Raw genomic sequence first — 27,138 nt, 5'->3', positions numbered from 1 at the left:
TTAGTGTAAAATAGACTACCAGACCACAGAGTGATCCGGAGAGTCTGAAATGCTGTCACATAACTCAAAAGAGGACCGGAATGGAGCTGGATACTGGAGAAGACAGGAATAATCGAGTATATGGACACAAACACTAGAGTACAGAAACATACACAAGCACAAAACACGCATTATAAAAAATAGTAACACTTACACAGTGGTCTGAACTTTAAACTCAATTGGCTCCTCTTTCTTCTTGCGGAAAAAGAACCAATAAGACAGCAAGCCAACAATGAGTGATAGCAAGAACATGTCCGCCATACTGAACATAGACTCCTCAGCGACGCTGCTCCCCTCCTCTGCCTGGCACACATCCTGGTTAACGCAGGAATCACCCATCTTTATGTCAGACACTAAAAGGAGCAAAAAGAAAAATGCGAAATCTGATTAGCAGTGTGTCACAGAAAATCAATGGGATGACAATGAATATTGTGAAGCTGAACAGTAAACTGTTACAGAGAAGACTTTAGGATTAAAAGGAACACTAACTTATAACAAATATTATTATTAATAACTAGCTGAAGAGCCCAGTGCTGCCCAGGCATAGTAACTAACTATGGTTACTTATAACAAATAATAAAACATTTTTTTTAGATATGTTAATTAGTGTGTTGAGTGTAGAGCCCCGCCCACTCCACATGGCCACATTCACTATAATATCCCACATCATCCCATCAGCCAGAGCCACGAGATTACTACCCCCTAATATCCCACATCATTCCGTCAGCCAGAGCCACTGGACTACTACCCCTAATATCCCACATCATCCCGTCAGCCAGAGCCACGAGATTACTACCCCCTAATATCCCACATCATTCCGTCAGCCAGAGCCACTGGACTACTACCCCTAATATCCCACATCATTCCGTCAGCCAGAGCCACGAGATTACTACCCCCTAATATCCCACATCATTCCATCAGCCAGAGCCACTGGACTACTACCCCTAATATCCCACATCATCCCATCAGCCAGAGCCACGAGATTACTACCCCCTAATATCCCACATCATTCCGTCAGCCAGAGCCACTGGACTACTACCCCTAATATCCCACATCATCCCGTCAGCCAGAGCCACAAGATTACTACCCCCTAATATCCCACATCATTCCGTCAGCCAGAGCCACTGGACTACTACCCCTAATATCCCACATCATCCCGTCAGCCAGAGCCACGAGATTACTACCCCCTAATATCCCACATCATTCCGTCAGCCAGAGCCACTGGACTACTACCCCTAATATCCCACATCATCCCGTCAGCCAGAGCCACGAGATTACTACCCCCTAATATCCCACATCATTCCGTCAGCCAGAGCCACTGGACTACTACCCCTAATATCCCACATCATCCCGTCAGCCAGAGCCACGAGATTACTACCCCCTAATATCCCACATCATTCCGTCAGCCAGAGCCACTGGACTACTACCCCTAATATCCCACATCATCCCGTCAGCCAGAGCCACGAGATTACTACCCCCTAATATCCCACATCATTCCGTCAGCCAGAGCCACTGGACTACTACCCCTAATATCCCACATCATCCCGTCAGCCAGAGCCACGAGATTACTACCCCCTAATATCCCACATCATTCCGTCAGCCAGAGCCACTGGACTACTACCCCCAATATCCCACATCATTCCGTCAGCCAGAGCCACTGGACTACTACCCCTAATATCCCACATCATCCCGTCAGCCAGAGCCACGAGATTACTACCCCCTAATATCCCACATCATTCCGTCAGCCAGAGCCACTGGACTACTACCCCTAATATCCCACATCATTCCGTCAGCCAGAGCCACTGGACTACTACCCCTAATATCCCACATCATCCCGTCAGCCAGAGCCACGAGATTACTACCCCCTAATATCCCACATCATCCCGTCAGCCAGAGCCACCGGACTACTACCCCTAATATCCCACATCATCCCATCAGCCTGGGGTCAGAACCAGAGCGCTGAGTGGATTTGTCCTGACTTCCATACCAATGATCCCTTTAATAGAAGCCTGGTGTGAGAATCAGAGCACTGAGGGATTTACCCTAACTTCCAACCTGGAGATCCCTTTAAGAGGCCTGGGGTCAGTACCAAAGCGCAGTGTGGATTTACCCTCACTTCCATACTGGGGATCCCTTTAAGAGAGACTGGGATCAGAACCAGAGCGCTAAGTGGATTTGCCGTGACTTGCATACCAATGATCCCTTTAATAGAACCCTGGGGTCAGAATCAGAGCATTGAGGGATTTGCCCTAACTTCCATACAGGAGATCCCTTTAAGGCCTGGGGTCAAACCAAAGCACAGAGTGGATTTGCCCTAACTTCCATACCAATGATCCCTTTCAGAGACCCTGGGGTCAGAACCACAGAGCTGAGTGGAACGGTCCTAACTTCCATACCAGGGATGCATTTAAGAGAGGCCTGGGGTCAAAACCAAAGCCCTGGATGGATTTGCCCTGACTTCCATACCAATGATCCCTTTAAGAGGGAAGATGTGCCTACGGGATGGAGGATGAGTGATGGGATATGGGCAGGGAGGGGGGATTAATTTCTGTCATGTGCTCTGTGCTCCTTTCAGGGGGCAGACAATGGCTGAGAGCTTATGTTCCCAAAGATGCTAGATTTCTCCCACCATGTCAGTGTCTGCTGAGGTGTTGTCAAGTGGGAAAACTTGCTCATAGCAACCAATCAACAGCTCAGCTACTTTTACCCAGCTCCGGTGAAATGAGAGATGCTTAGTGATTGGTTGCAAGGAAAACTGTTGGTCATAGCAACCAATCACAGCTCAGCTTCTTTTGAACAGGTCTGGTAAAGTGAAAGATGCTTCGTGATTGGTTGGAGATATGTGATATATATAGACATTAGGTGGAAGCATTATACTCTATATAAAAGCTAGTTGGTTATAGCCCTGGTATGAGGGAGTCGGAGTCATGAAAATTGAGGAGTCGCAGGTTTGGCTTACCAACTCCACAGCCCTGGGTTATATAACTACAACAAGGGATCTTTTTTCACCCAAGCTGCCCTTATGTTCTGGGTCACAGGCATCTCAAGTTTCACATAAAGGTTATAAATATCATTCTACGATACCCTGTCCAACCAGGTACACCCAAGGAGCGGCTACCAAGTGAATCAGCCCATGTTGCATATGGCACGACACGTTTTAGGCAGCAGAATCCTTATAATCAATAATTTCCTAATTTCATCTTTTGCATTGTACATTTTGGCATGTGACTGCCCTGCACTCCTTCCATCTGTCAAAGGCTAAATGAGAACGAATGAGATCTGTATTCTACCATCCCCGAGGGTGGTCCATTTTGTAGACCTAGATCCAAGTGATCTGAGCATTTCGTGTCAGGACCCATCTGATGTAGTCACTTTCTCAGGCCTGACTGACTCAATGTGTTAAAAATGCACGCCAAGAACCTCACACTTGTTATTTATAATAAATATAGTAATGAAAACTAACGTTTATTTTGATTTAATTTACATAGTGCTATTAATGCCACAGCTTTACTCACAATTGATGGTCCCCATTAGTATGGTCTTTGGATTGTGTTAGGAAGCCGGAGAACCCGAAGACAGAGAGAACTAAGGAAATGATCTGAGCTGCAGTACCCGAGAATGGCCACCACATAGGGAATGGTGTCGTTTAGGATCTGTACACAGGAATTTCAGAATGCTGCAGCTCCAGGTCTCAGCGGAGTCATACGGGTACTGGATGTCAGATTCCCACATCAAGCCAGTTTTAATGGCCAAATTATTACCTTAGTTCCAGACAACACAATTTAAAAAAACGTTATTTATTTTTTAAAGAGGTTTCTTATTTTGCCTTCATGTTGACGAGCGTCCTGGTCCAGAGACCCCAATCAATCACACAATAGACTCTTAAGAAATGCACAGCTCAGGAAACCTTAGCGCACAGCTCCTGTCTGAGATTGCACACAAGGCAAGATTCAATAGAAAGCATATGCTGCAACGCTCCAATGTCCTGAGCTGTGCACTTCTCCAGACTCCACAGATCTGCAATTGAAGTGCTTACTAAACATAAAAATATAAAATAAGTTTAGTTACTCTTTAAGGCCATGTGCCCACGTTGCATGTTAAAACGCACACAGAACACCGGACTCCTTCCCAGAAATCGTGCGGAAAAAAACGTGATTTTGCCGCGATTTTCACGTGCGATATTCAAGCACTTTCCAAGCGATTTGAAGCATCGCTTGGAAAGTGATTGACAGGTTGGTCACACTCGTCAAACATAGTGTTTGACAAGTGTGACCAGGTTTTTACCATTGAGGCCGCCTATGCGGCATCAATAGTAAAAGATAGAATGTTAAAATGCTAAAAAAAAAAAAATCGGGGTATATTTACCTTCCGGCGTCCCGCGCTGCCATCCCGGGCCTCAGCGTTCCCAGCGATGCCTTGCGAGACCTGTGATGACATAGTCTCACGTTGCTATAGCGATCTCGAGTCACACGAGACTACGTCATCACAGGACCTTGCCGCAAGGCATTACTGGGAACGCTTAGGCCGGGAATGCAGCGCGGGACGCCGGAAGGTAAATATACCGATTTTTTATTCTTTTTTTTTTACAGGGGTATGGTACCCAGGGCCTGGAGGACAGTCTCCTCTCCTCCACACCGTGGGTACCAACCGCACATGAGACGCTTAACTTCCCGCATGGTGGGCATAGCCACATGCGGGAAGTCAGCGATTCTCATGCATTCCTATGGGTGCGGAATCGCGGCAATTCTTTGCGATTCCACACAAAAGAATGAGCATGTTGCGATTTTTTCCGCAATGCGATTCCGCCGTGGAAAAAAGCGCAGCATTAGCACAGCATGTGCGGAATGCCATAGGAATGCATGGGGGGCGTTCTGTACACGATTTTTAAACGTTTTCGCACCGAAAATCGCGGCAAAATCGCTACGTGGGCACACAGCCTAAATTAAAAAAAAAAAAAAAAAAAAAAAAAACAACCTCCTGCAACCACTACTACAAGCTGTATAAAATGGTAATGAAAAAAAATGGTGCTAGTGTCTGTGTTTGGAGTGTTTTTCATGGATAGATAAATGACAAAGCTTCTTCTATGCTTTTCAATGTTAAAAGCAGACAGCATACAGATGCCATCCATGAGCTGTATGTGTTTATGGACCCTTTTCATCCATGATACCGGAGAAAAATTGACACGTCTCCGTGAGTTTTGTACGAACATAGTCTGTCAAAAGACAACGGCGCTCATATACTATAATGGGTACGTGTTGTATTTGCGAAAAAAAGAATAAAAACACATACATGCAACACAGACGCCTGAATGAGGCCTAACAAAGTATGTACAAATACAATAGCCAAGGTATACAGAAGCATCCTACATGTGAAGTGATAACACACCAGTGCTCAAGTGTTGGACAATCATGAATCAGTCGCTACTATACATTGAACGTGAGTGTGGAAACCACAAAAATTACGACCAAAAGATCCTGTATCATCAAATTATAACATCTTTATTAGAAAAGGACAGAATTGGACAATAGGGGGACATGTGCAAGCTGCAAACTAAAGTGCAGCAGTGCTTAAGACGCGCAAAGAATGTGTGAATGGGCCTTAGGCTATGTTCACATGTTGCGTTTTTGCTGCGCTTTTCTCTGTAAGCAAAACCCTACTCTCTTGGCAGTAAAGAAGCGGCTTACAAAAAGCAGTCTCAGCTTTTGCTGGTACTGTAAAATGGAGCTTAAAATAAAAAAAGCAGCAAGTAAAAAATACAAAAAACCTGCAACATGTGAACATACAGTGGGGGGTGGGGGGGGGGGAATTAAAAAATTAAATTAAAAAAAAAACACAATGGTTGGAGTCTTAAGGAACAGGCTTCCATGTTGCAGGTGCAACATACTTATTTTCTACCATATTTTGCAAAATAAAATCTTGCCAAATCGGACAAGTTGATTTTCTGGATTTATGTTCTCATTTTGCCTCTCATAGTTGTGGTCTACCTATGATGTCAATTAGGCTGGTTTCACATTTGCGCTTTTGTGCGCAGCGCATCGTGCGCATGCGCACCTATATTTAACATGATGTGCGCATGGTCTTGCGCATACTTGCGCTTTCGTGCGCATGCGTTTTTTTGTCTTTCGCGCCAGGCGCGTCAGACGCAACATGTTGCATTTTTGGTTCCGCCCTGTCTCGTTAAAAAAACGCATGCGCACGGAATGCGCAAAAACACCACATTGGAGCCTATGGAAGCGCAATACTTGCGCATGGTCTTGCGCACGCTAGCGTTTTTATGCGCATGCGTTTTTAAAATAACACGACTGAAATGTGGTCTAGACAGTAAAAAAAAAAAATTAAACCAAGGTGATAAAATGGTGTGGGCACTGGGATTCCACAATACTTTAAGGATTGCTCACGAGTGGACACACAGCACAAGCTGCACCAATGTAAGTATGAAAAACCTAATGTCTGGCTGAAATTTCAATACATTTCTATGTACTTATGTCTCTTTTTTTTTTTATTGCAGCATGTCTTCATCTGGTGAGGAATATGTCCCCGGGACAGGGCAAGAGGCAGAAGTAGTGAGTACTATGCTTCCGTATGGATTGGAAAAAATAAACACATGTGATTAATTTTTTTGGTTTAATTTTCAGACCTCATCCTCCATCACGCCACCACCACCGGAGGAACGGCAGGAGCAGCAAGGCCAAGTGCGGGCGGGAAGACATGATGTAAGTACAGACGGACTTTTTTTTTTTTTTTTAACTTATTTTCTAGTCTGGTTTATTTTTTTTATTTTTTCTTTGGTATTTTTTAATTTTTTTTTTTAAATTTTCATGGTTGTTTTTTTCGATGTTTGTTGCTTTTTTTGCATTTTTCATTTAAAACAAAAAAATTTTTCATGGCTTGTTTATCAATATCTAAAGCTCAAAGTGTGTGTGTGTGTGTGTGTGTTTGTTTGTTTGTGTATAAGGGCACGGGACTATGGGATGGCGGATATGTATGATGGTATATGGGCACGGGACTATGGGATGGAGGATATATATGATGGGTATATGGGCATGGGATGGAGGATATGTATGATGGTATATGGGCACGGGACTATGGGATGGAGGATATATATGATGGGTATATGGGCATGGGATGGAGGATATGTATGATGGTATATGGGCACGGGACTATGGGATGGAGGATATGTATGACGGGTATATGGGCACAGGACTATGGGATGGCGAATATGTATGATGGGTATATGGGCACAGGACTATGGGATGGCGAATATGTATGATGGGTATATGGGCACAGGCATATGGGATGGCGAATATGTATGATGGGTATATGGGCACAGGCATATGGGATGGCGAATATGTATGATGGGTATATGGGCACAGGCATATGGGATGGCGAATATGTATGATGGGTATATGGGCACAGGCATATGGGATGGCGAATATGTATGATGGGTATATGGGCACAGGACTATGGGATGGAGGATATGTATGATGGAATATGGGCACGGGACTATGGGATGGAGGATAATTATAATTTTCTATAACTAACCACAGTTAGTTACTATGCCCGGGCAGCGCCGGGCTCTTCAGCTAGTTTTCGAGATTTTTTATTTTAAAATCTTTCAAAGATTAATGTTTGTCTTTCTTTTCTAGGCTCCACAGCGGGAGGAGGACCTCGCCCTGGACAACGACGAGCTCATCCGTCTAGTCCAGGAGCGAGTCCCGTTGTGGGACACCCGTCACCAACTGCACTCGGACAACGTGGTGATCCGGCGGCTCTGGAACGAGGTGGCCGCATCGCTGATGGATGGCTGGGACAACGCCTCTCCCCGGGTCCGCAAGGATTTTCGTAAGTATTTAAATGCAGTGTGATGCAGCAGTGATCTTGGCCGGGATCACCCAACTGTGTGTGATGCTATTAACTCCATGGAGTTTCTATCATCACACACAGTTGGATGATCACAGCCTCCAGTGCATAGTCTTACTTTTTTTCTTTCTTTTTTTTTTTTTCCACCACAGTGAACAAAGTCAGAACCCGTTGGCGCTCGATGAAGGACCGCTTCAACAGGGATATCCGTCAGGAGAATCAGGTTCGCAGTGGTGCTGCGGCAAGGACCGGCACGAAGTACAGATACCATCGTGCCTTGGCATTTTTAAGACCGGTCCTTGCCTCCCGAACGTAAGTATTTTCTAGTTGTATTGTGTTTTATTCTGTGCTTTTCTATTCCACAGGAGTTGGCGATTGTTAATTTATGGTAGTAATTTCTTTCTTTTCTTTTCACAGCACCTGGAGCAGCACCCTGCAACCTGGGCCCGAAGCGGTCCTTCATCAAGCTGCCCCGGACCCCTCCCAGCCATCCATCAGCGAGGAAGCACCTTGCAGGTCTGCACCACAGTCATCTGGAGACCAGGAAGCTGGTCGCTCAGGTGTTCCCCTGTCCCAGGTCTCTGCCACTGGTTTTGCGGGCACTTCCGGCCAGCAGCGGCAGAGGACCTTGGACAGGCCTCTCATGCCCGAGTTCGTTGAATTGAGCTCGGTCTTTCAGAGTAGCCTCAAGGCACTCTCCGATAGACTTGAGAGTGGTTTCCTCCTTTTGGACCAACGCTACAAGTCTATCGAGGGTCGCCTTGAGCGCCTGGAAGTCGACCTCGCCAGACCAGCGCATCATTTTTATACCCAAATAGCTCGGGACACGGCGGAACACCTTACCCCTGACCTCCAGTTGACTGTCATGCAGGCCTGCAACAATGCTTTTATGCAGGCTATGCAGCAGAGTAGGATTATGCAGCAGTCAGTGGTGGCATTTCCACCGGTGCCACCCCTGACTCGTTTTACAGCATTACCTACTTCTGCTGCATATCACTGCACAGCCACCACACTTCCAAGCCTCGCCGGACACCAATATACCGCCCCAAGTCCGAGTGCAGCTGGACACTTACCCGCCAACACCATGCCAAGCGCTGCTCCTGCCTGGCCCACCACTGCTGCCGCCACCACCACTGGATGGCCCGTCGTCACCACCCCTGCCTGTAGCGCCGCCACCACCACCACCAGCGGGAGGACCACCCCGGTATGGACCGCCACAGCCACCACGCCTGCATGGACCGCCACCACCACCAGCACCACCACCTCGGAGCAGCATCAGCTGGGGGACCCGCATTCAATATTTACGGCCCCTGCCAGGACATCCACCACCACCAGCATGCCACAGCAGGTACAAGATCCTGGCAGGCGGTCCACAAGCGCCAGGCGGTCCCCCAGCTCCAGCCAGTCCACAGCCTCCAGGCGTTCCAGAGGCTCAAGGCGGTCCCCGGGGTCTAGCCAGTCCTCAGGCTCAAGCGAGGACAGCAGCAAGACGACGGGCCACCGTCATAAAAAAACAAAGAGGAGGACTCTTACCCTCCCTCCTCCCTCACCTCCCACTTCACAACTTTCCTTGCCTCGGCTCCCTTCCCCCACTTCTTTGGTTCCTCCTTCCCCTAGAACCCCTTACTCCACCCAAAGCCGTTCCTCATCCCTCCACACCCCCCAGTTTCCAGCAACTAAAAAATAATTAAAATAAATGTTATATTTTTATTTCAAAATAATGTTTGGTTATTGTGTCTTTCGCAGCCTGCACACACTGCGCCCTACACTATGGTTTGTTTTTCTTTACTTTATACCGGATGGTCAGCCATCCAACTCTGAAAGGGATACTATATTTCATTTTTTTTTTATATATATATATATATATATATATATATATATATATATATATATATATATATATATATATATATACACACATACACACACACACACTCACTGGCCACTTTATTAGGTACACCATGCTAGTAACGGGTTGGACCCCCTTTTGCCTTCAGAACTGCCTCAATTCTTCGTGGCAGAGATTCAACAAGGTGCTGGAAGCATTCCTCAGAGATTTTGGACCATATTGACATGATGGCATCACACAGTTGGCGCAGATTTGTCGGCTGCACATCCCTGATGCGAATCTCCCGTTCCACCACATCCCAAAGATGCTCTATTGGATTGAGATCTGGTGACTGAGGAGGCCATTTGAGTACAGTGAACTCATTGTCATGTTCAAGAAACCAATCTGAGATGATTCGAGCTTTATGACATGGCGCATTATCCTGCTGAAAGTAGCCATCAGATGCCTGTTCTTAGCTGAGAGGAGTGGTACCCAGTGTTGTCTTCTGCTGCTGTAGCCCATCTGCCTCAAAGTTCGACGCACTGTGCGTTCAGAGATGCTCTTCTGCCTACCTTGGTTGTAACGGGTGGCAATTTGAGTCACTGTTGCCTTTCTATCAGCTCGAACCAGTATGCCCATTCTCCTCTGACCTCTGGCATCAACAAGGCATTTCCGGCCACAGAACTGCCGCTCACTGGATTTTTTTTCTTTTTCGGACCATTCTCTGTAAACCCTAGAGATGGTTGTGCGTGAAAATCCCAGTAGATCAGCAGTTTCTGAAATACTCAGACCAGCCCTTCTGGCACCAACAATCATGCCACGTTCAAAGGCACTCAAATCACCTTTCTTCCCCATACTGATGCTCGGTTTGAACTGCAGGAGATTGTCTTGACCATGTCTACATGCCTAAATGCACTGAGTTGCCGCCATGTGATTGGCTGATTAGAAATTAAGTCTTAACACACAATTGGACAGGTGTACCTAATAAAGTGGCCAGTGAGTGTGTGTGTGTATATATATATATATATATATATATATATATATATATATATATATATATATATATAAAAAATGAAATATAGTATCCCTTTCAGAGTTGGATGGCTGACCATCCGGTATAAAGTAAAGAAAGGGAAACCACCAAAAAAAATAAATAAATCATATATATATATCTATATATATTTTTTTTTTTTTTTTTTTATGGTGGTTTCCCTTTCTTCACTTTAACCTGGGCAGGTGAGTAGTGGAGTTTATTAAGACACAGTACACTGGGTACAGGTATAAAAAACCAGGTATTTTATTTTTAACAAACAACAAAACTATTAAACCATTTGATCCTGCCATGCTACACGACCAACATCGGATATAAAGTAGTCCGCAAATTGGTCCCTCATTTGGGCAACTTCGACTGAGGACCGAAGAGGGTGCTGAGTAAAATCTGGCAAAGGGTTGGCAGCAGGCTCATCCATGTCAAAGTTCGGCCGCTCCTTTGCCATAACAAAATTGTGCAGAACCACGCATGCCTTCACCACCTCATCCACTGTTTCCATTTTGAGATTGATGGCGGTGCTGAGAATTCGCCATCTGGACACTAGAATGCCAAAGGCGCACTCTACAGTCCTGCGAGCCCTCGTAAGCCTGTAGTTGAAAATTTTCTTGCGGTGGTCCAAGTCACGGCTGGAGTACGGCTTCAGCAGGTTTGGGCACATCTGAAATGCCTCATCCCCAACCACTACAAATGGCAGTGGTGGAGTTTGGGTTTGGGGAAGAGGCCGTGCCAGTGGAAAATTGAAATGGTTGCCGTACAACCTCCAGCCCATATCAGAGTTCTTAAAAGTCTGTGAATCGTTGCCCCGTCCGAATGCCCCTATGTCCACCGCCACAAACCGGCAGTCTGCATCCGCAATGGCCATTAGGACTGTGGAAAAGTACTTCTTGTAGTTGTAGTACTCGGAGCCACTTCTTGCGGGTTTTGTGATGCGGATGTGCTTCCCGTCCACCGCTCCTAGGCAGTTCGGGAAATTGCAGACTGCCCAGAATTTCTCCGATATTTGAAGCCACTTTTCGGCAGTGGGCAATGGCAGAAACTCCGGACACAGAACATCCCACAGAGCCCTGCAGGTGTCGGCAACAATCCCGGATAAAGTAGAGATTCCCAGCCGGTACTGGAAATGCAGGGATGAAAGACTCTCTCCAGTTGCCAGGAACCTGCCAAACATAAAAAGAAAAAATAATTATATTTCTGTCTTGGGTATTACTAAAAACACTGAAAATAAAAAAGTACATGGCCTAACTATTTTGCATGTTTTTTTAATACAACATAGCAAAAAAACATTTTATAAAGGCTTGGGATTAGTACATGCCAGAAGAAAAACCATTATGCAAAAAAGCAATTTCCCAAAAATAATGTTAAAATTCAATAGCCAAAAAAAAACAACTTATTTTTTGGACCAAAAAAAAAAAATGGAAAAAGCCAAAAAAATTATGCAAACATAACATACATACCGTAAGGTGACAAGGAGCCTTTCTTCGGGAGGAATGGCACGCCGGAGCTGAGTGTCCCTTCTCCGGATGTTTCCTTCAACCATACCCAGCAAGTCAAGGAAGCTTTCCTGGGACATCCGTGTATAGTCAGCAAATTTCTCCGGGTTTTCCTGTAGCTCGCTGTACAGCGTGTGATATGCTCCACGGCTTGCCCGGAGTTCGATGATTGGATGCCTCCAAAACCGACGCCGCTGCCGTCTCTGCTGTCTCTCCCTCTCCCTTTCTTGCTGGCAACAAAAGGCATACGCCTGAGACAGCGCAATGTCAAGATCCAGCTTGAAGCGGAAATTATCCACACGCAGGTCCATCTTGACACCGGAAACAGCAGCAAAATCTGATGAATTCAGCAGTACAGGGTCTATAAAACATTCCAATGACACACGCCCACTGGTGACCCATTGGTGGTCAAGGATTTTTCTATTGTGAAATGTCACACCTAAAAACGCATGCGCATAAAAAACGCAACCGCATGCAAAAACGCATGTAAAACGCAAGTAACACTGCGCTATTTTGACGCATCAGCGTGCGCATGAAGAAAAAAAAACGCACGTTTGTTTTGCGTTTTTCTTTGCGTTTTTTATGCGCACGATGCGCTGCGCAAAAAAACGCTAATGTGAAACTAGCCTTACAGGCCTCTCATTTTTTAAGTGGGAGAACTTGCACAAAATTGGTGGCTGACTAAATACTTTTTTTTCCCCCCACTGTTGCCTAACACAGTGTGTAGCAAAGGATGTGTGAATGAAGTCTAACAGCTCGCTCCCACTTGCAATTAAATCTGACGTAGGCAATCAGATTAAAAATTGGATTGCATTCGTACCAATTTAATCCTGTGGTTCTGTTTTTAATTACGTTTTTATGTACACACTTGCATATTTTAGCCCTTCCAACCAATTTCTGCCATTTCTATAAATAAAATAAAAAGTGTTAAGGCAAATGTAGGGCCCATTACAATACAACATAAAAAAACAACTTTGAGAGAAAATGATAAAAGTAAAATCACAAGTGTGAATGAATAAGATCGGTAAAGCTATAAAAGTGGATACACGCAAGCTAGTCGGTATTCAGCGGTGGATTGTGAAGTTATCATGAAAAGTACAGAACAAGCAAATTGTGCTTAAGTTCAAGGTAGATCATGACTGAACCAAGGGGCGAAGGTCATAGTGCAGTTCTGGCGAAAACAAAATGATGACGGGCCGTAGAATACGAGCCATCCGACTTATCTGTACTTTATAACTTCTCTACTCGGAAAGACATTACAAACCGAGCACATATAATACACATGGACAAGCCAGTAAAGTGTCTGAAAGAGGTGGACACATTCTAGACATTTTCTTCCAAAGCAATCTGGCTGCACGAAAAACTTGTGCAAAAAAAAGTAAATGAGGGCAATGATAAATACAGGAATGGACGCTTTTCAAAAGCCCCTTTTATAAAAACCATGGCACACTTGCCAAGAAAGCGGTGAAAAGTTCAAGCAGAACCCTTTTCATTGGACAGGAGCATCGATGTGAACCAGCTTGTGCCGAGCTCTCACCAATTAGAAAACCCCCATACTACAGCAAGTTCGCATCGGCCACTACAGACAGCCACGCATCGCATGATTCAGTATTCTTGCATCCAATGACACCGGCATATTCACTTGGAAAGTACTGACTCATGCTACATCTTCTAGTAGAAAAAAGGGGAAGGAAACGGCATGACCGTAGACCCAAGACGCTTTTCTGGCTTGTAAGGCAATATCATAGTAAAACCAAAAAGACAAGGACGTGATTTCTTCTTATAACTGTTACTCAGCAAAAACAGAAGACAAATCACCAGCATTTACACCGCTTACTCAGGCTAAAAAAAGGATCTGCTGTTTGGAGGTGCCCAATAATACATGTGCAGCTGACTGACATACATTATCCAGCAGTACAAATCCCATATGTTGGTTGTATTGACACACGCAGTGTGAGCGTGCCTTATCACAGGTGCCATAACGCGGCCCGATCACGTCCACAGCTCCGTGCGCTCATCTTCATATTGGATGGGTTGGATTTTCACCTCATACAAACCATTGGTCCATATGAAAAGTCGCTCGAGTGCATTTGCTCGCAGCTTATTATTGCGTCAGTGTCCTCTCCATTGGTCACACAACACACTGATAACTGATGCTCCTCTATGGTCTCTCCATCTCGAGAAAGGCGAAGCTTCCAATATGGCAGGACTTAGGGTACCATTACACATAGCGATGCACCAGCGATCCCGACAACGATATGGATCGCTGGTGCATCGCTAAGTGGTCGCTAGTGAGCTGCGACACAGGCAGATCTCACCAGCGACATCGCAGGGGTCGGGGGTCGCTACACTTACCTGTCAGATGCGGCGATCCTGACGTCCTCGCATCCACGCGTCGCTCGTCGGCGCCACAGGAAGCGCCTGACGAGAAATGGTCCAGGACCGTCTCGTGCGATCAGCGATAACCAGCGGGGGAGCCGGTCGGAGGTAAAGCTCCCGTTACACACTGCAATATCGCTAGCAATATCGCTGTAAAGTCACCGATTTTGTGACGTAGCAGCGATATTGCTAGCGATATCGCTGCATGTGATACTTACCTCCGACTGGCTCCCCCACTGGTTATTGCTGATCGCGCGAGAAGGTCCTGATCATTTCTCGTTGTCAGCTTCCTGCTGTGACGACGAGCGACGCGTGGACGCGGGCGGATGTCAGGATCGCCTCGTCTGACAGGTAAGTAGCGACCCCCGACCACTGCGATGTCGCTGGTGAGATCTGCCTGTGTGGCAGCTCACTAGCGACCACTTAGCGATGCACCAGCGATCCATATCGTTGTCGGGATTGCTGGTGCATCGCTATGTGTAACGGTACCCTAAGTATCACATGCAGCGATATCGCTAGCAATATCGCTGCTATGTCACAAAATCAGTGACTTTACAGCGATATCGCAGTGTGTAACGGGGGCTTTACACTTCAGGCACATATTATACTGGCAGCCATCCTAAAATAGGATATTTACCAAAACTGTCTTTACAAGGACAACGCAACCAATCAGCACTTTATCTGCCCAGTGCGATTAATCATTGTGCCAACATCTACACAACCGCCATGACACACCACACAACAATACAAGGTATGTAACATGATGATGGGGCTCTCACCTGGCCAATGGATTTCGCACTTCCTTTAATGCCTCAATAACATCTTATGGGTAATACGGCTTAAATATTCCTTTTATATATGGAATACCAAGGTTATAAAATAAGTATAAACCCCTATATTAACACTGCATGTATACAGCTCTCCCTGCTCTGCGGCTTCAGCCAGTGGCCTCAAACTGCTTTTTGCAAATTTAGGGTATAAATAGCTATGATCTTGAAAGTCAAGGCTGAGAACAGACAGTAAATCTCATGTTCTTGGCTGTGACGAATGCACAAAATCAGGGTTATTAAGCTATTGTGTCTCTTATTTATACACCAACCCATCCCCTGCGTGCCAAAAAGGAGAGACCCAAGGATTTCCAAAGGCAAACTACAGCAATTCTGCTACTTGCCAGCTGGGCACACCCATGAATAGGATTGGCCAAGCACACAATTTCATGGTACGTTTACTTGGCAGGTGATTATCTGTTCCCTTTGGTCTAGAACAGCAAACAGCATAAATAAAGGGGTTGTCTGGGCTTGGGACAAAAGTTTGCGACATTTTAAGGGAGTGCAGACTGCCAAATCACGACAGCGTGACTTTCAAACGCTGCCAAAATTTACCAGCATTCCCGATGCTAGTAGGCCGTCACGTGACCACATGCACACTGTCATTTGTCAACTAAATCAGGCGCCTCTCTAAATTCATCACTATTGCGAGACGTTAAACACGTCTAGGCCGGCACGTGGCTGCACTTATGCAGATCGCAAAATGCATTCATTTGACTGCCCACTCGCATGAAAATGCTGGACCGCCGTCACGATTTGGGGGAGAATGTATTCACAGAGTGACTGCAGACTTGTCTCAAGCTTGGACACCCCCATAAATAAAAAGCATAGATTTTAACGAAGACTGAACACCAAGGCTTGCATTATAGTAAAGAACTAAAATCAAATAACTATCATAATATGGAAAAATGCTTATTTTTCCACCCGTAAGCAGTCACTGTTTCCCTGCACTAATCATTCACTCTGAAAAACTACCTAGATCTGTCTACAAATCTGTCTTCAGTGAGGGATCACGTTACACTTTCTGCCTATAAACACTTATGGCGAGGCCATCTTTGGCAATCTACCATCGTTACCTACTAGGGATGAGTTAGTCTTTTGAATTCACCAACTTTGCTACAAAAAAAAAAAAAAAAAAAAATTCATGGTGATTTGCAAGTCCTTCAATTGCCCTAATAAAGGCCTCCTAGGACTGTGTTCAACTCATTTCAAGCTTAATGCAAACACAGCATTAGCAATATCAAAGTGACCTCAACACCGCACTTTATTGCTGTGCCACTAATATTTATTGCTCTTTCTCCCCATCTCCATTGCTTAGCTATGATGTTCTCACACTATCCAGATTCACCACAAAATGGCTGCTGTATGCTCTTGCCTATGCTTTTATACTGGCTACAGAAGTCCCACCCACAATTGGCTGTGCTATACCTTGCATTACGGGGAAGCCTGTCAGACTACGCAGCTTTCCTTTGGCTTATGCAATCTTCAGTATTGTAATAAATGACGATGGCTGGTTCGCATCAACGTGACTCGCTCATTTCTACTACCAACATAACACATTATGTCTTGATCTATCTTGCTGCGGTGTCCAGAAATCTTATTTTTTGCTCTATACTAAACTGTGCACAGGGCATATTTCACAATGTGAAATGCAGTACAAAGATTGCAATCTCGCACGTAGTATGAGATCTCATCGCCATATTGCACAACAGCTCTTCCCTTTTTATAATTTTTATTGTAGAAGGCTTAGAAACAAATTGGAGAAATATCCAGATATGAGCACAGATTTATTCAATCACTGTATCCATTGGATGAACTGACGGTAAGGTCAGACAGTGTAGGTGCGACTGACGAACACATGCAGTTTTTGCATAAACAGGCTTTGTCAGAGAATCTTCTTTGCATCACTGCAAGATGGGTTTTTTCTTCAATGTGTCCTTTCATGCTAAAAATTCATTAACCATATAATATATAGAAAAATGCAAAAAAAATAAAAAATCTTTGTGTGGAGGAATAGGAAAAAAAAAAATGCAATTCCAGCATTGTTGTGAATTCATCTTTTATCTCTGAAACCCATCAGGTAATAGGATGTGATGCAAAGTGCATGTGCAACTTTGCTACAGATTACTGTACTAGCAATTTGATACTTTGTATTGGGCATGTGCTCATCAAGCCAACCACCAAGAGCCACTGTCACGTGTAGATGCAGTTGATTTCTGCATCTCAGATTGCCAAGCAAAGGACGCTGAACTGGAGGAAGCCATATTACGTCCTTTTACATTTCCAATTTTAGAGATGTTGGTACAGCGGGAGAACACACTCCGTTATCCATGGCCATACATTTGGATACCAAGCAATAGATTTAGGATAACACACTGGATTTCTCCTATTTCTTGCTGATGGTCCACAGATGAACCTCAGTTAAAAAAGCACTTAATATATTGCAATCATATGGCACTGTGTACTTACAATTGCTCATTTTGCCTTTCTACCCACTTAACTCTTCTCTTTTCCATAAAGTCTATGACATCATGTGATTAAAAACTGACTAGCTGAATCCCCCTAAGCTATATGAAGAAAGAGGAGGTCAATTTTTCCTGTGAGTCATAAGTCACTGCAAAAGTCCCTGGTTGGGGGAGGAGTAGAGCAGCTGGGTCGTCAGGAGTTGAAGAGGGAAATGATAGATGTAGGGAAAAGAAACTTCTTGTTTCTACATAGAGCAGAGAAAAGAAAATAATTAGCTGGGCAGAAAGGCAAAATGAGCAATTATAAGAACACAGTGCTATATAATAGGATGACTGCAATATATTAAAGGGAATCTGTCACCTCATTTTGGGGCAGTATTTAAATGACTTGGGTCCGGTCCGATGGGCAGTGTTTTGGGTCCTTTCCTCCACCCCTCCTTGGCCGCGGTCCGCAATATTTCAGGGAATTTCCGTACTAGGACTCCATATTACACACGTGCGCATTGCAATCTGGACTCGCGCATGCGCAGTATGCCTTGCCCAACTACAGGCAAAGCCGAAAAGCATTAGTGCGCTTGCACCGGAGAATTATGTCCCGGAAGTATTTTGCAGTGTTCCGGACCCAAGTCACTTAAATACTGCTGGGGCCTCAGCAACACGCAGGCACAATAGCCTGACGTCGGTTCTGGGGCAGCGCGCCCTGCGCATGCACGAGAACTCGTCACAGCGGAGGCATTCAAAACAGGAGGAGGTGGCGGGACACAGGGGCATGGTGGGCGGAGCCCAGGCACAAGACACAGGCATGATGGATGGATGGGAGGCGGCTGATACAGGGGGACACACCATACCTATGGGACACATTACAGGTATGAGGAGCTGTTTATAAAAGTCGATATTTCAGCGTTACTAAGGGTCAGAAACGGAAGAGCCACCTTCACAGAATGCAGCCTTAGTGCTGCTGAAGGTGGCCCTTTTACTTAAAAACGCCCTGGGGGGGGGGGGGGGGTCGGGGGTGACAGGTTCCCTTTAAGAGGATAAAAACTTTGATGAGAGTGTGTCTTTGACATGGTGTAAAAAGTGGGAGACACAGGGATGACAGGAATCTATGATCCCTGTATTTTCAAGGGAATCTGTCACCCCCTGGGACGCTTTTATGCTATTATGGGCATACAGATAATATAATGGTTAAACTAGTCTTACCTGTATGCTTCATAGCTGCTGATTAGATGCAGAGAAATTTACTCTATATATTTTAGGTTAATGATTCCTTCCAGGCTCTGGGCTGCGGTGCATGGAAGAAATCCCTGCTTCCTCTCTTCATTATATTGGCACCCCCCTCCCGTGCACGTCACACTGCCCTGTGACACGGAGTAATCCCGCGGTTGTAGGTACCTTTTCCACCCTCCTAATCACAGTATCTCCTGCCTGCTTCTGGGCTGGCGAGTCACTGTGCAGTAGCAGTTACTCCCATGCACAAATGTGGGATGAAGACTTTGCTAAAAGCAGGGAGGATAGGGTACCTACAACTGCGCGAGTGCATGGAGCATGCGCGGGATTACATTGCCACAACTGCACGTCACAAGGCAGTGTGATACGAATGGAAGTGGGGTGGTATCGTAATGAAGAGGAGGCAGGGATTTCTTCCAGGAACCACTTGCCCTGAAGCATGAAAGAAATCATTAACATAAAAGATTAAGAGTGCATTTCTTAACATCTAGACCACAGCTATGAGGCATACAGGTAAGACTGGTTTACCCATTCTATTACCTGTGTGCCCATAGTAATAGCATAAAAGCATCCCAGGGGGCTGACATAACCTTTAAGGGCTAAATAGGAGGCATATAGTATCAATCATATGGTCGCACCACTATTTAAGGTCTGAACTTTTGCGGTATTTTATCAGAAGTTTATTGTATACTGTGTGTCACTATTGATTATAATCTAATCTTTAGGGGTATATAATGAATTACAATGAGCAGAGGCATCATTTGATTATTGTAGTGTGTTAACCGCCGCAGATAAGTAGGGAATATTAGGAGGGTTTCCCAGGGCTGTTTAGGATCATTTCCTTTTCCCAGCTATTTACATTATAACCTGTGTTTTTCACCGTTATTTGTGGAGAATTTTAGGACCCCTAATTGGGAGTATTATGGTAATAACGCGTATTGCATGATCCTGTAGGCAGTCATCTAAATATACATTGCCCTCTTTGGCCGAGACCCCCAATCTTATCTTGCACATACTGTATCAGAAATATACAGGGTTTTCGTTCTTGCTTCTGGTCAGTTTCACAGAATGGGAAATGGCTTCTTTTTACTACTTCTGAAGGTATTGGGTTTTTTTTTCATGTAAGGTGGCTCAGTTACTCAAGTAAGCCACCTTATATACCCACGCAGTATCATCGTATGCAGTGTACTTTATGTGAAGTCAATTCTTCCACTTTTGCTCAGATTTTAATTTGTTAGTCTTCACTGTGTGGTAAAAACATGTACACTATTTTGTGGGTGGGGTAGTTTATGGAGATTGCAGATTTGTGATTTTTTTTTTTTTAAATTAAAAAAATTAATTAAATGGTTTGCCGTATTATAACACCTACACCTATTTTCATTAAGAGAGCCATCTTGTGTTTTCTACAACACAAGATGGAACCAATGTTTTAAATGCGAAAAAATGCATATTCTCACTCAACCACACGTGTTTCTGACAACTCAAACATGGAAAAAAAAAAAATTACTAAGCCCATCACAATTACAGTCCACCTTCATTTGTGATCTCCCTGAGTACCTTACATGAAGGAGCAGAGGCAACCAAACAACGCCAAGGAGTATCAAGCACTCTCCATGCATAGTACGGTTGTACTGCCCTCGCAGAAATGCCTAGACAAACATTCACTATATTGGGCATCTGTCACATTGCTGTTAGGGAATTGCAGACATGGTAATAGTTTTTGTGGGTGGACCGGTCATTTCAGGTCATGACAAACCTTATCTACTGAGTTTAAAGTCAGGATGCTGGTTAGGTCAATCCAAGGCGTTCTTCTGGTCTTAGTCATTCAGATGTAAATTTGCTTTTGTGTTTTGGATCATTGCCTTGTTATACAAGCCTTTTATGCAACAGATTTGGCTGACAGACAGAAGATAGATTTCTAGCAAAGTACAGAACTCTGGGTGAACGCTCTACCACAATGTTATCACTGCTGGCCTTGCTGTTCATACGTTGCGGTTCGGTATTTTCTTCATGCCAGCTGAAGCGGCGTGTGGCACTTTCATGCACACGTCCAGTGAGCATAACTGGCACGGAGGTGCCAATGTAACCAGTGATTGATCCATACAATGCTTCCATGACTACCAGGCCAATATTCCTATATGCATGTCCTCCTGATGCTGGCTGACTACACAAGGCACATGAAGAAGCATCTATGGAAAAGATCATGACTGTTCCAGACCTTCTCAATTTGCATTATCAGTGTCAGAGTGGAGTCCCAAAGCCTTACAAAAATGTCCTTGTAACCCTTTCCAGACTGTTTTTTAACATAACCCTACCAGCTCTTCCAAGAGAGGCTAAAAGCCTTCCCCAGCCTTGGATGGTTGGGACATCTGATGTGCCTGCAGGCTCTCTTTAGCCTGGTTTTCGTAACAGAGGGTCACTTGAGTATAATGTACACCCCTGTACACAATGTACAAAAGATTCCTAAGTATTGGGTGTGGCGGCACCAAAGATTTTATGCACACATTATGCAATTCTGAATATCAGGATCATACGGCACTAGAGTAAATCCTGCCCTTGGCTGTACTTTCATCTCATGGGTACAGAGGAGAAGGGTGAAGTCTGACAAGATAAGTTATCATGTGTTCCGGATCTACCCAAATACAACTTGGCAAAATGCCATCAAGAGAGACCTGATTATCCTGACTATACTTTTATTAATGGGGTAATCTTAAGGTTGTATTCCTAACAAAAAAAACAGTTTGAGGGAACGTTGCTCCCTGGGCACACACGCCAATAGTTTCATAAACCATACAATAGTAGAGTTAACACTCTAAGAGGATTAAAAGAGAAAAAAACCTGACAGGTATCCAATAAGTGTTGCAAGAGAACCAGGGGAAAGAACTGCCGGTTATAGGACAGGTAACGCCAGTTCATGATAGCAAACAAAAAACCTCCAACAGCACCAGATTATATAAAAATTACACAACAGCACGTCAACTCTCCTCCCATGACCTCAGCAACCAGTTTATAGGTACAATAAGCACAAAATTGCCATATACACCTTTGTAGGAACTGTGGGAATTCATCTCACCTCTAGCCTTCTGCCACAGGATCATGTAGTGCTGATATATGACAATGGAGGCCAACATACAGATTCACTGACTATATGGGAAGCAGGGGTGAGACAGGTACAGAACAGGAAAGTCAACTTCCACCATTTCCATCATCAGTAAATTAGAGTGGTCTTTCAAGAAAAAGATTCAATGTTTCCATTATAACCAGATCATTGCATTGATGTTCAATCCGGTTTTCAAAAAGTGATCAGTGAAATACAATAGGTATTCTATTGTAATAAAACTAGGGTCAAAATAACACTATCCCACAGATATGTCTATAAGACAATGCATAAAAAGGGGGGGGGGGGGGGTGCACAACCATTTTTGGTCTGGGTGCCAAATGTTGTGATTGTACCACTCCCAAAAGCAGCCTAACATTTGAAGGGTATTGTTATCTGAGATATATACCGTAATTGACAGTACTGTACATGCCTTAATCTAGAACTTCCACTGTTGTATGCCACAAGGGTCTTTTTCTCTCCTATATAGTACTCTGGGTAAAAGAAAAAAAAAGGAGTCTGGATGACCACACAATGAGTACAGCTATCCCCATAGGTTATGAGCCTTACACATAGGAGTCACAGGTGGCTGGAGGGCACACAGAGTGGCATAGCAGGCAGCAGATTGTCCACCCTTGGTATATGAGAAGAAATCTGGCTACATCCAATAGTAAAAGAGGTATTCCAGCTTGAGCAAATAAAGGTTATTCTTTGCATCAAGAAAAGCTAGGCTGGTTATACACATCCGACTTTTACGATGTCCAGACCAGTTGTGGCCTCCTGACCTGAACGCAATACCCTTGTTGCACACCTGTCCCGGATCTGTGCTCTGCTCTCTGCTTTCTTGTGCTCCACATCAGATTTTGTAACTTACCCAGCGTGCCCCCATGTGTTGAACTTCCTAGGCCTATACACACACCTGGGATGCTTTTAAGCTATTACTATGGGCATACAGGTAGTAGAATGGTTAAACCAGCCTTACCTGTTTGGATCATAGCTGTGGTCTAGATGTTGAGAAATTAAATTTCAATCCTTTATGTTAATGATTTCTTGCAGGGTCTGGGGCGTGCTGTGCCTGGAAGAAATATCTGCCTCCTCTCTTTATTGCAATTCCACCCCCTCCCATGAACGTCACACTGCCCTGTGAAATGCAGTTGCAGCGCTGTAATAAGGTACCCATAACCGCACGAGTGCATGGCACATGTGCAGAATTTCGGCCCTGCAATTGCACATCACAGCTCAGTGTGACGGGCAGTTGTGGCAGTGCCGTAATCCCACAAATGCTCCGTGCACTCACGTGGTTATGGGTGCCCTATACGCACTTCTATGAGCAGTGTTTTCACCCTACCTCTGCGCAGGCAAGTCACTGCACAATAGTAGAGACTCACCGGCACAGAAGATCGATGAAATCATTGCCCATAGAAGGACAGAAAAGGAACCCATAACCACGTGAGTGCAAGACCCATGCGCAGGATTACGGCACTGCCAATGCACGTCACAAGGCAGCGTGACCTGCATGGGAGGGGGTGGTATTTTAATGGAGACGAGGCAGGGATTTCTTCCATGCACCGCAGACCCAAGGCCTGGAAGAAATCATTAACATAGAAGATTAAGGCTATGTACCCACGTATGCAGAAAACTCCTGACTAAAAACCGGACTCCTTCCCAGGAAGAAGGCGTTTTTGTCCGGAGCATCCCCAGTTTCATAGAATATAGTTGGGAATGCAAAATTAACATGCTAAGTTTTTTACTGCGATACGTTTCTTATGCAGAAAAAAACGCATCATGTCCACAAAAATTGCAGAATGCATTATAAGAATAGGATGCTTAATCTATGCGGTTTTGCATGGAAAACCGCGTATGTGGGCACACAGCCTAAGAGTGCATTTCTCAAGATCTAGACCACAGCTATGAGGCATACAGTTCCTGTACAGTCTTCAGGATGCCTCCTGGTTCTGGTGTTACCCGTCTGCAGCCTTCAGTACCCCTGCTACCCGTCTGCAGCCTTCAGTACCCCTGCTACCCGTCTGCAGCCTTCAGTACCCCTGCTACCCGTCTGCAGCCTTCAGTACCCCTGCTGTCTCCTCTACGTGTCCTGCCTGCCTCACTCGTCTGCTGCACTGACATGCTTGCCTCGTGGGCCCACCTGGAGATTGTGCTTAGAGGATCCACCTCACCTAGCGAGCCCCCTTCTGTGACAGCTCTCGTAAGCATGCAAAAAATTTGTTGCGATTTGGTCATAAGACCAGGGATTTATCACAACTATGTGGTCCGTACTCAGATCATAGAAGTCAAATATGTGAAACTTGCCTAACACTTAAAGGGGTTGTCCAATATTTTGACAAACTCTTCTAAAATGCTGTAGTCCCCATGTAAAATAATCTAAACATACTTTATACTCCCTGGCCACACAGGTGCCATTCCTGTGATGTAGGCACTGGGTCTCCAGGAACTCACATGACATTGTTAATGGGCTGCAGGACCCACACTTCTGTCAGATGAAACTCAACGTCTGAAGGAAGCAGCCAGTCAGCAGCGCTCATGTGGCATAACAATGTGACGTGAATGCTGGGAGAGCAGTCATCCACACCGTGGGAACAGTGGGGGACGGGTATAAGGTCTTAGATTTTACTCTGGACTCTACAACATTCAAGCATGCGGCTGTCCAAGCAACGGACCACCCTTTTAACTAAGATCGCCCTTGAAAGATGGCACTTTGACCACACAAAGCGCAGAGCAAGACTAAAGGCCCCTTTACTTTTAGCGATGCACCAGCGATCCGACCTGGTCAGGATCGCTGGTGCATCGCTAAATGATCGCTAGTGAGCTGCCACACAGGCAGATCTCACAGCGATGCAGCAGCGATGCAGCAGCGATACAGCGCACGATACTCACCTTTCACACACAGCGATCCTGACGTCCTCCCGCCCGCCTCCACGCGTCGCTCGTCGGCGCCAGCAGGAAGCCGACGACGAGAAATGGAGCCGGACATTCTCGCGCGATCAGCGGGGGAGCCGGTCGGAGGTAAGTATCACACACAGCGATATCGCTATAACGTCACAAAATCAGTGACGTTATAGCGATATCACGGTGTAAAACCCCCTTAAAGGCATTTGCTACTTACTCTCCCGCTCTGACCTGTGGACGTGTCACACATTCACTGTGTATGGTGGCCTCTCGATTTTCATCAGCTGATTCGCTCCACATTCCCAGCGTTTCATCTCCACACAATTTATTGGTCGTCTGATCATAAGTAAAACCATGAATTGTTAAAAAAAAAAAATGTTAATGGACAACCCCTTTAAATAGTCAAGACTCCATGCAAAAAAAAAAACAAAAAAAAACAAAAAAAAAAAACAACACCTACAAAAAAAAAATAGCATGAAAAAAAAAAAAAAAATGTCCTAGACATAATGTTCCTTTGTGCTCCCGTGAACCCATTGCTTGCCCTGCGGCTCTCAAAAGCAGACAGACCCCCCCGATTCTCATGCCCGTATGACGTACAACCGCACACTCACAGGGACGCTGCTTTCCCAGCAAAGATGCCTTCCATGGCTTGTATACTCCTAGGCTATGTACATTAGCTGTATGGACCGCTGACACTGACTGCTAATAACCCCGGCAGAGGAGCACATACTGACTGATCGTGGCACAGCACCCCGCAACCTGCCACGGGCAGGCACAGCGGCACACAGACTGGCACAGCGGCACACAGACTGGCACGGGCAGGCACGGGCAGGCACAGCGGCCCGCGGGCAGGCACGGGCAGGCACAGCGGCCCGCGGGCAGGCACAGCGGCCCGCGGGCAGGCACGGGCAGGCACAGCGGCCCGCGGGCAGGCACGGGCAGGCACAGCGGCCCGCGGGCAGGCACGGGCAGGCACAGCGGCCCGCGGGCAGGCACGGGCAGGCACAGCGGCCCGCGGGCAGGCACGGGCAGGCACAGCGGCCCGCGGGCAGGCACGGGCAGGCACAGCGGCCCGCGGGCAGGCACGGGCAGGCACAGCGGCCCGCGGGCAGGCACGGGCAGGCACAGCGGCCCGCGGGCAGGCACGGGCAGGCACAGCGGCCCGCGGGCAGGCACGGGCAGGCACAGCGGCCCGCGGGCAGGCACGGGCAGGCACAGCGGCCCGCGGGCAGGCACGGGCAGGCACAGCGGCCCGCGGGCAGGCACAGCGGCCCGCGGGCAGGCGCGGGCAGGCACAGCGGCCCGCGGGCAGGCGCGGGCAGGCACAGCGGCCCGCGGGCAGGCGCGGGCAGGCACAGCGGCCCGCGGGCAGGCGCGGGCAGGCACAGCGGCCCGCGGGCAGGCGCGGGCAGGCACAGCGGCCCGCGGGCAGGCGCGGGCAGGCACAGCGGCCCGCGGGCAGGCACAGCGGCCCGCGGGCAGGCGCGGGCAGGCACAGCGGCCCGCGGGCAGGCACAGCGGCCCGCGGGCAGGCACAGCGGCCCGCGGGCAGGCACGGGCAGGCACAGCGGCCCGCGGGCAGGCACGGGCAGGCACAGCGGCCCGCGGGCAGGCACGGGCAGGCACAGCGGCCCGCGGGCAGGCACGGGCAGGCACAGCGGCCCGCGGGCAGGCACGGGCAGGCACAGCGGCCCGCGGGCAGGCACAGCGGCCCGCGGGCAGGCACGGGCAGGCACAGCGGCCCGCGGGCAGGCACGGGCAGGCACAGCGGCCCGCGGGCAGGCACGGGCAGGCACAGCGGCCCGCGGGCAGGCACGGGCAGGCACAGCGGCCCGCGGGCAGGCACGGGCAGGCACAGCGGCCCGCGGGCAGGCACGGGCAGGCACAGCGGCCCGCGGGCAGGCACGGGCAGGCACAGCGGCCCGCGGGCAGGCACAGCGGCCCGCGGGCAGGCACAGCGGCCCGCGG

General features: G+C 46.8%; 2 protein-coding genes across 3 annotated transcripts in view; one reads left to right on the top strand and one right to left on the bottom strand.

Annotated features, from left to right (window-relative positions):
* The window catches only part of POR (cytochrome p450 oxidoreductase), a 77,815-nt gene that overhangs the window by 49,864 nt on the left and 813 nt on the right, over nucleotides 1–27,138 (bottom strand). For both annotated transcript variants that reach the window (XM_073573822.1, XM_073573826.1), the window contains exon 2: nucleotides 194–392. In XM_073573822.1, the coding sequence (XP_073429923.1) occupies nucleotides 194–378 (185 nt within the window). In that variant the 5' untranslated portion in view covers nucleotides 379–392. The remainder of the gene's footprint in view (nucleotides 1–193; nucleotides 393–27,138) is intronic.
* On the top strand, nucleotides 7,384–9,601 carry LOC141087935 (uncharacterized). The gene is made up of 3 exons (XM_073573814.1): nucleotides 7,384–7,881; nucleotides 8,052–8,211; nucleotides 8,317–9,601. Exons 1-3 carry the CDS (start codon nucleotides 7,836–7,838, stop codon nucleotides 9,584–9,586), a joined length of 1,476 nt encoding a protein of 491 aa, XP_073429915.1. The 5' UTR covers nucleotides 7,384–7,835; the 3' UTR covers nucleotides 9,587–9,601.

Source organism: Dendrobates tinctorius, unplaced genomic scaffold, assembly GCF_039654945.1.
Source record: "Dendrobates tinctorius isolate UK_male_01 unplaced genomic scaffold, ASM3965494v1 ptg000007l, whole genome shotgun sequence".
NCBI lineage: Eukaryota > Metazoa > Chordata > Amphibia > Anura > Dendrobatidae > Dendrobates > Dendrobates tinctorius.
The sequence above is the reverse complement of the archived record's forward strand: the minus strand, read 5'-3'. Positions and strand labels throughout refer to the sequence as shown.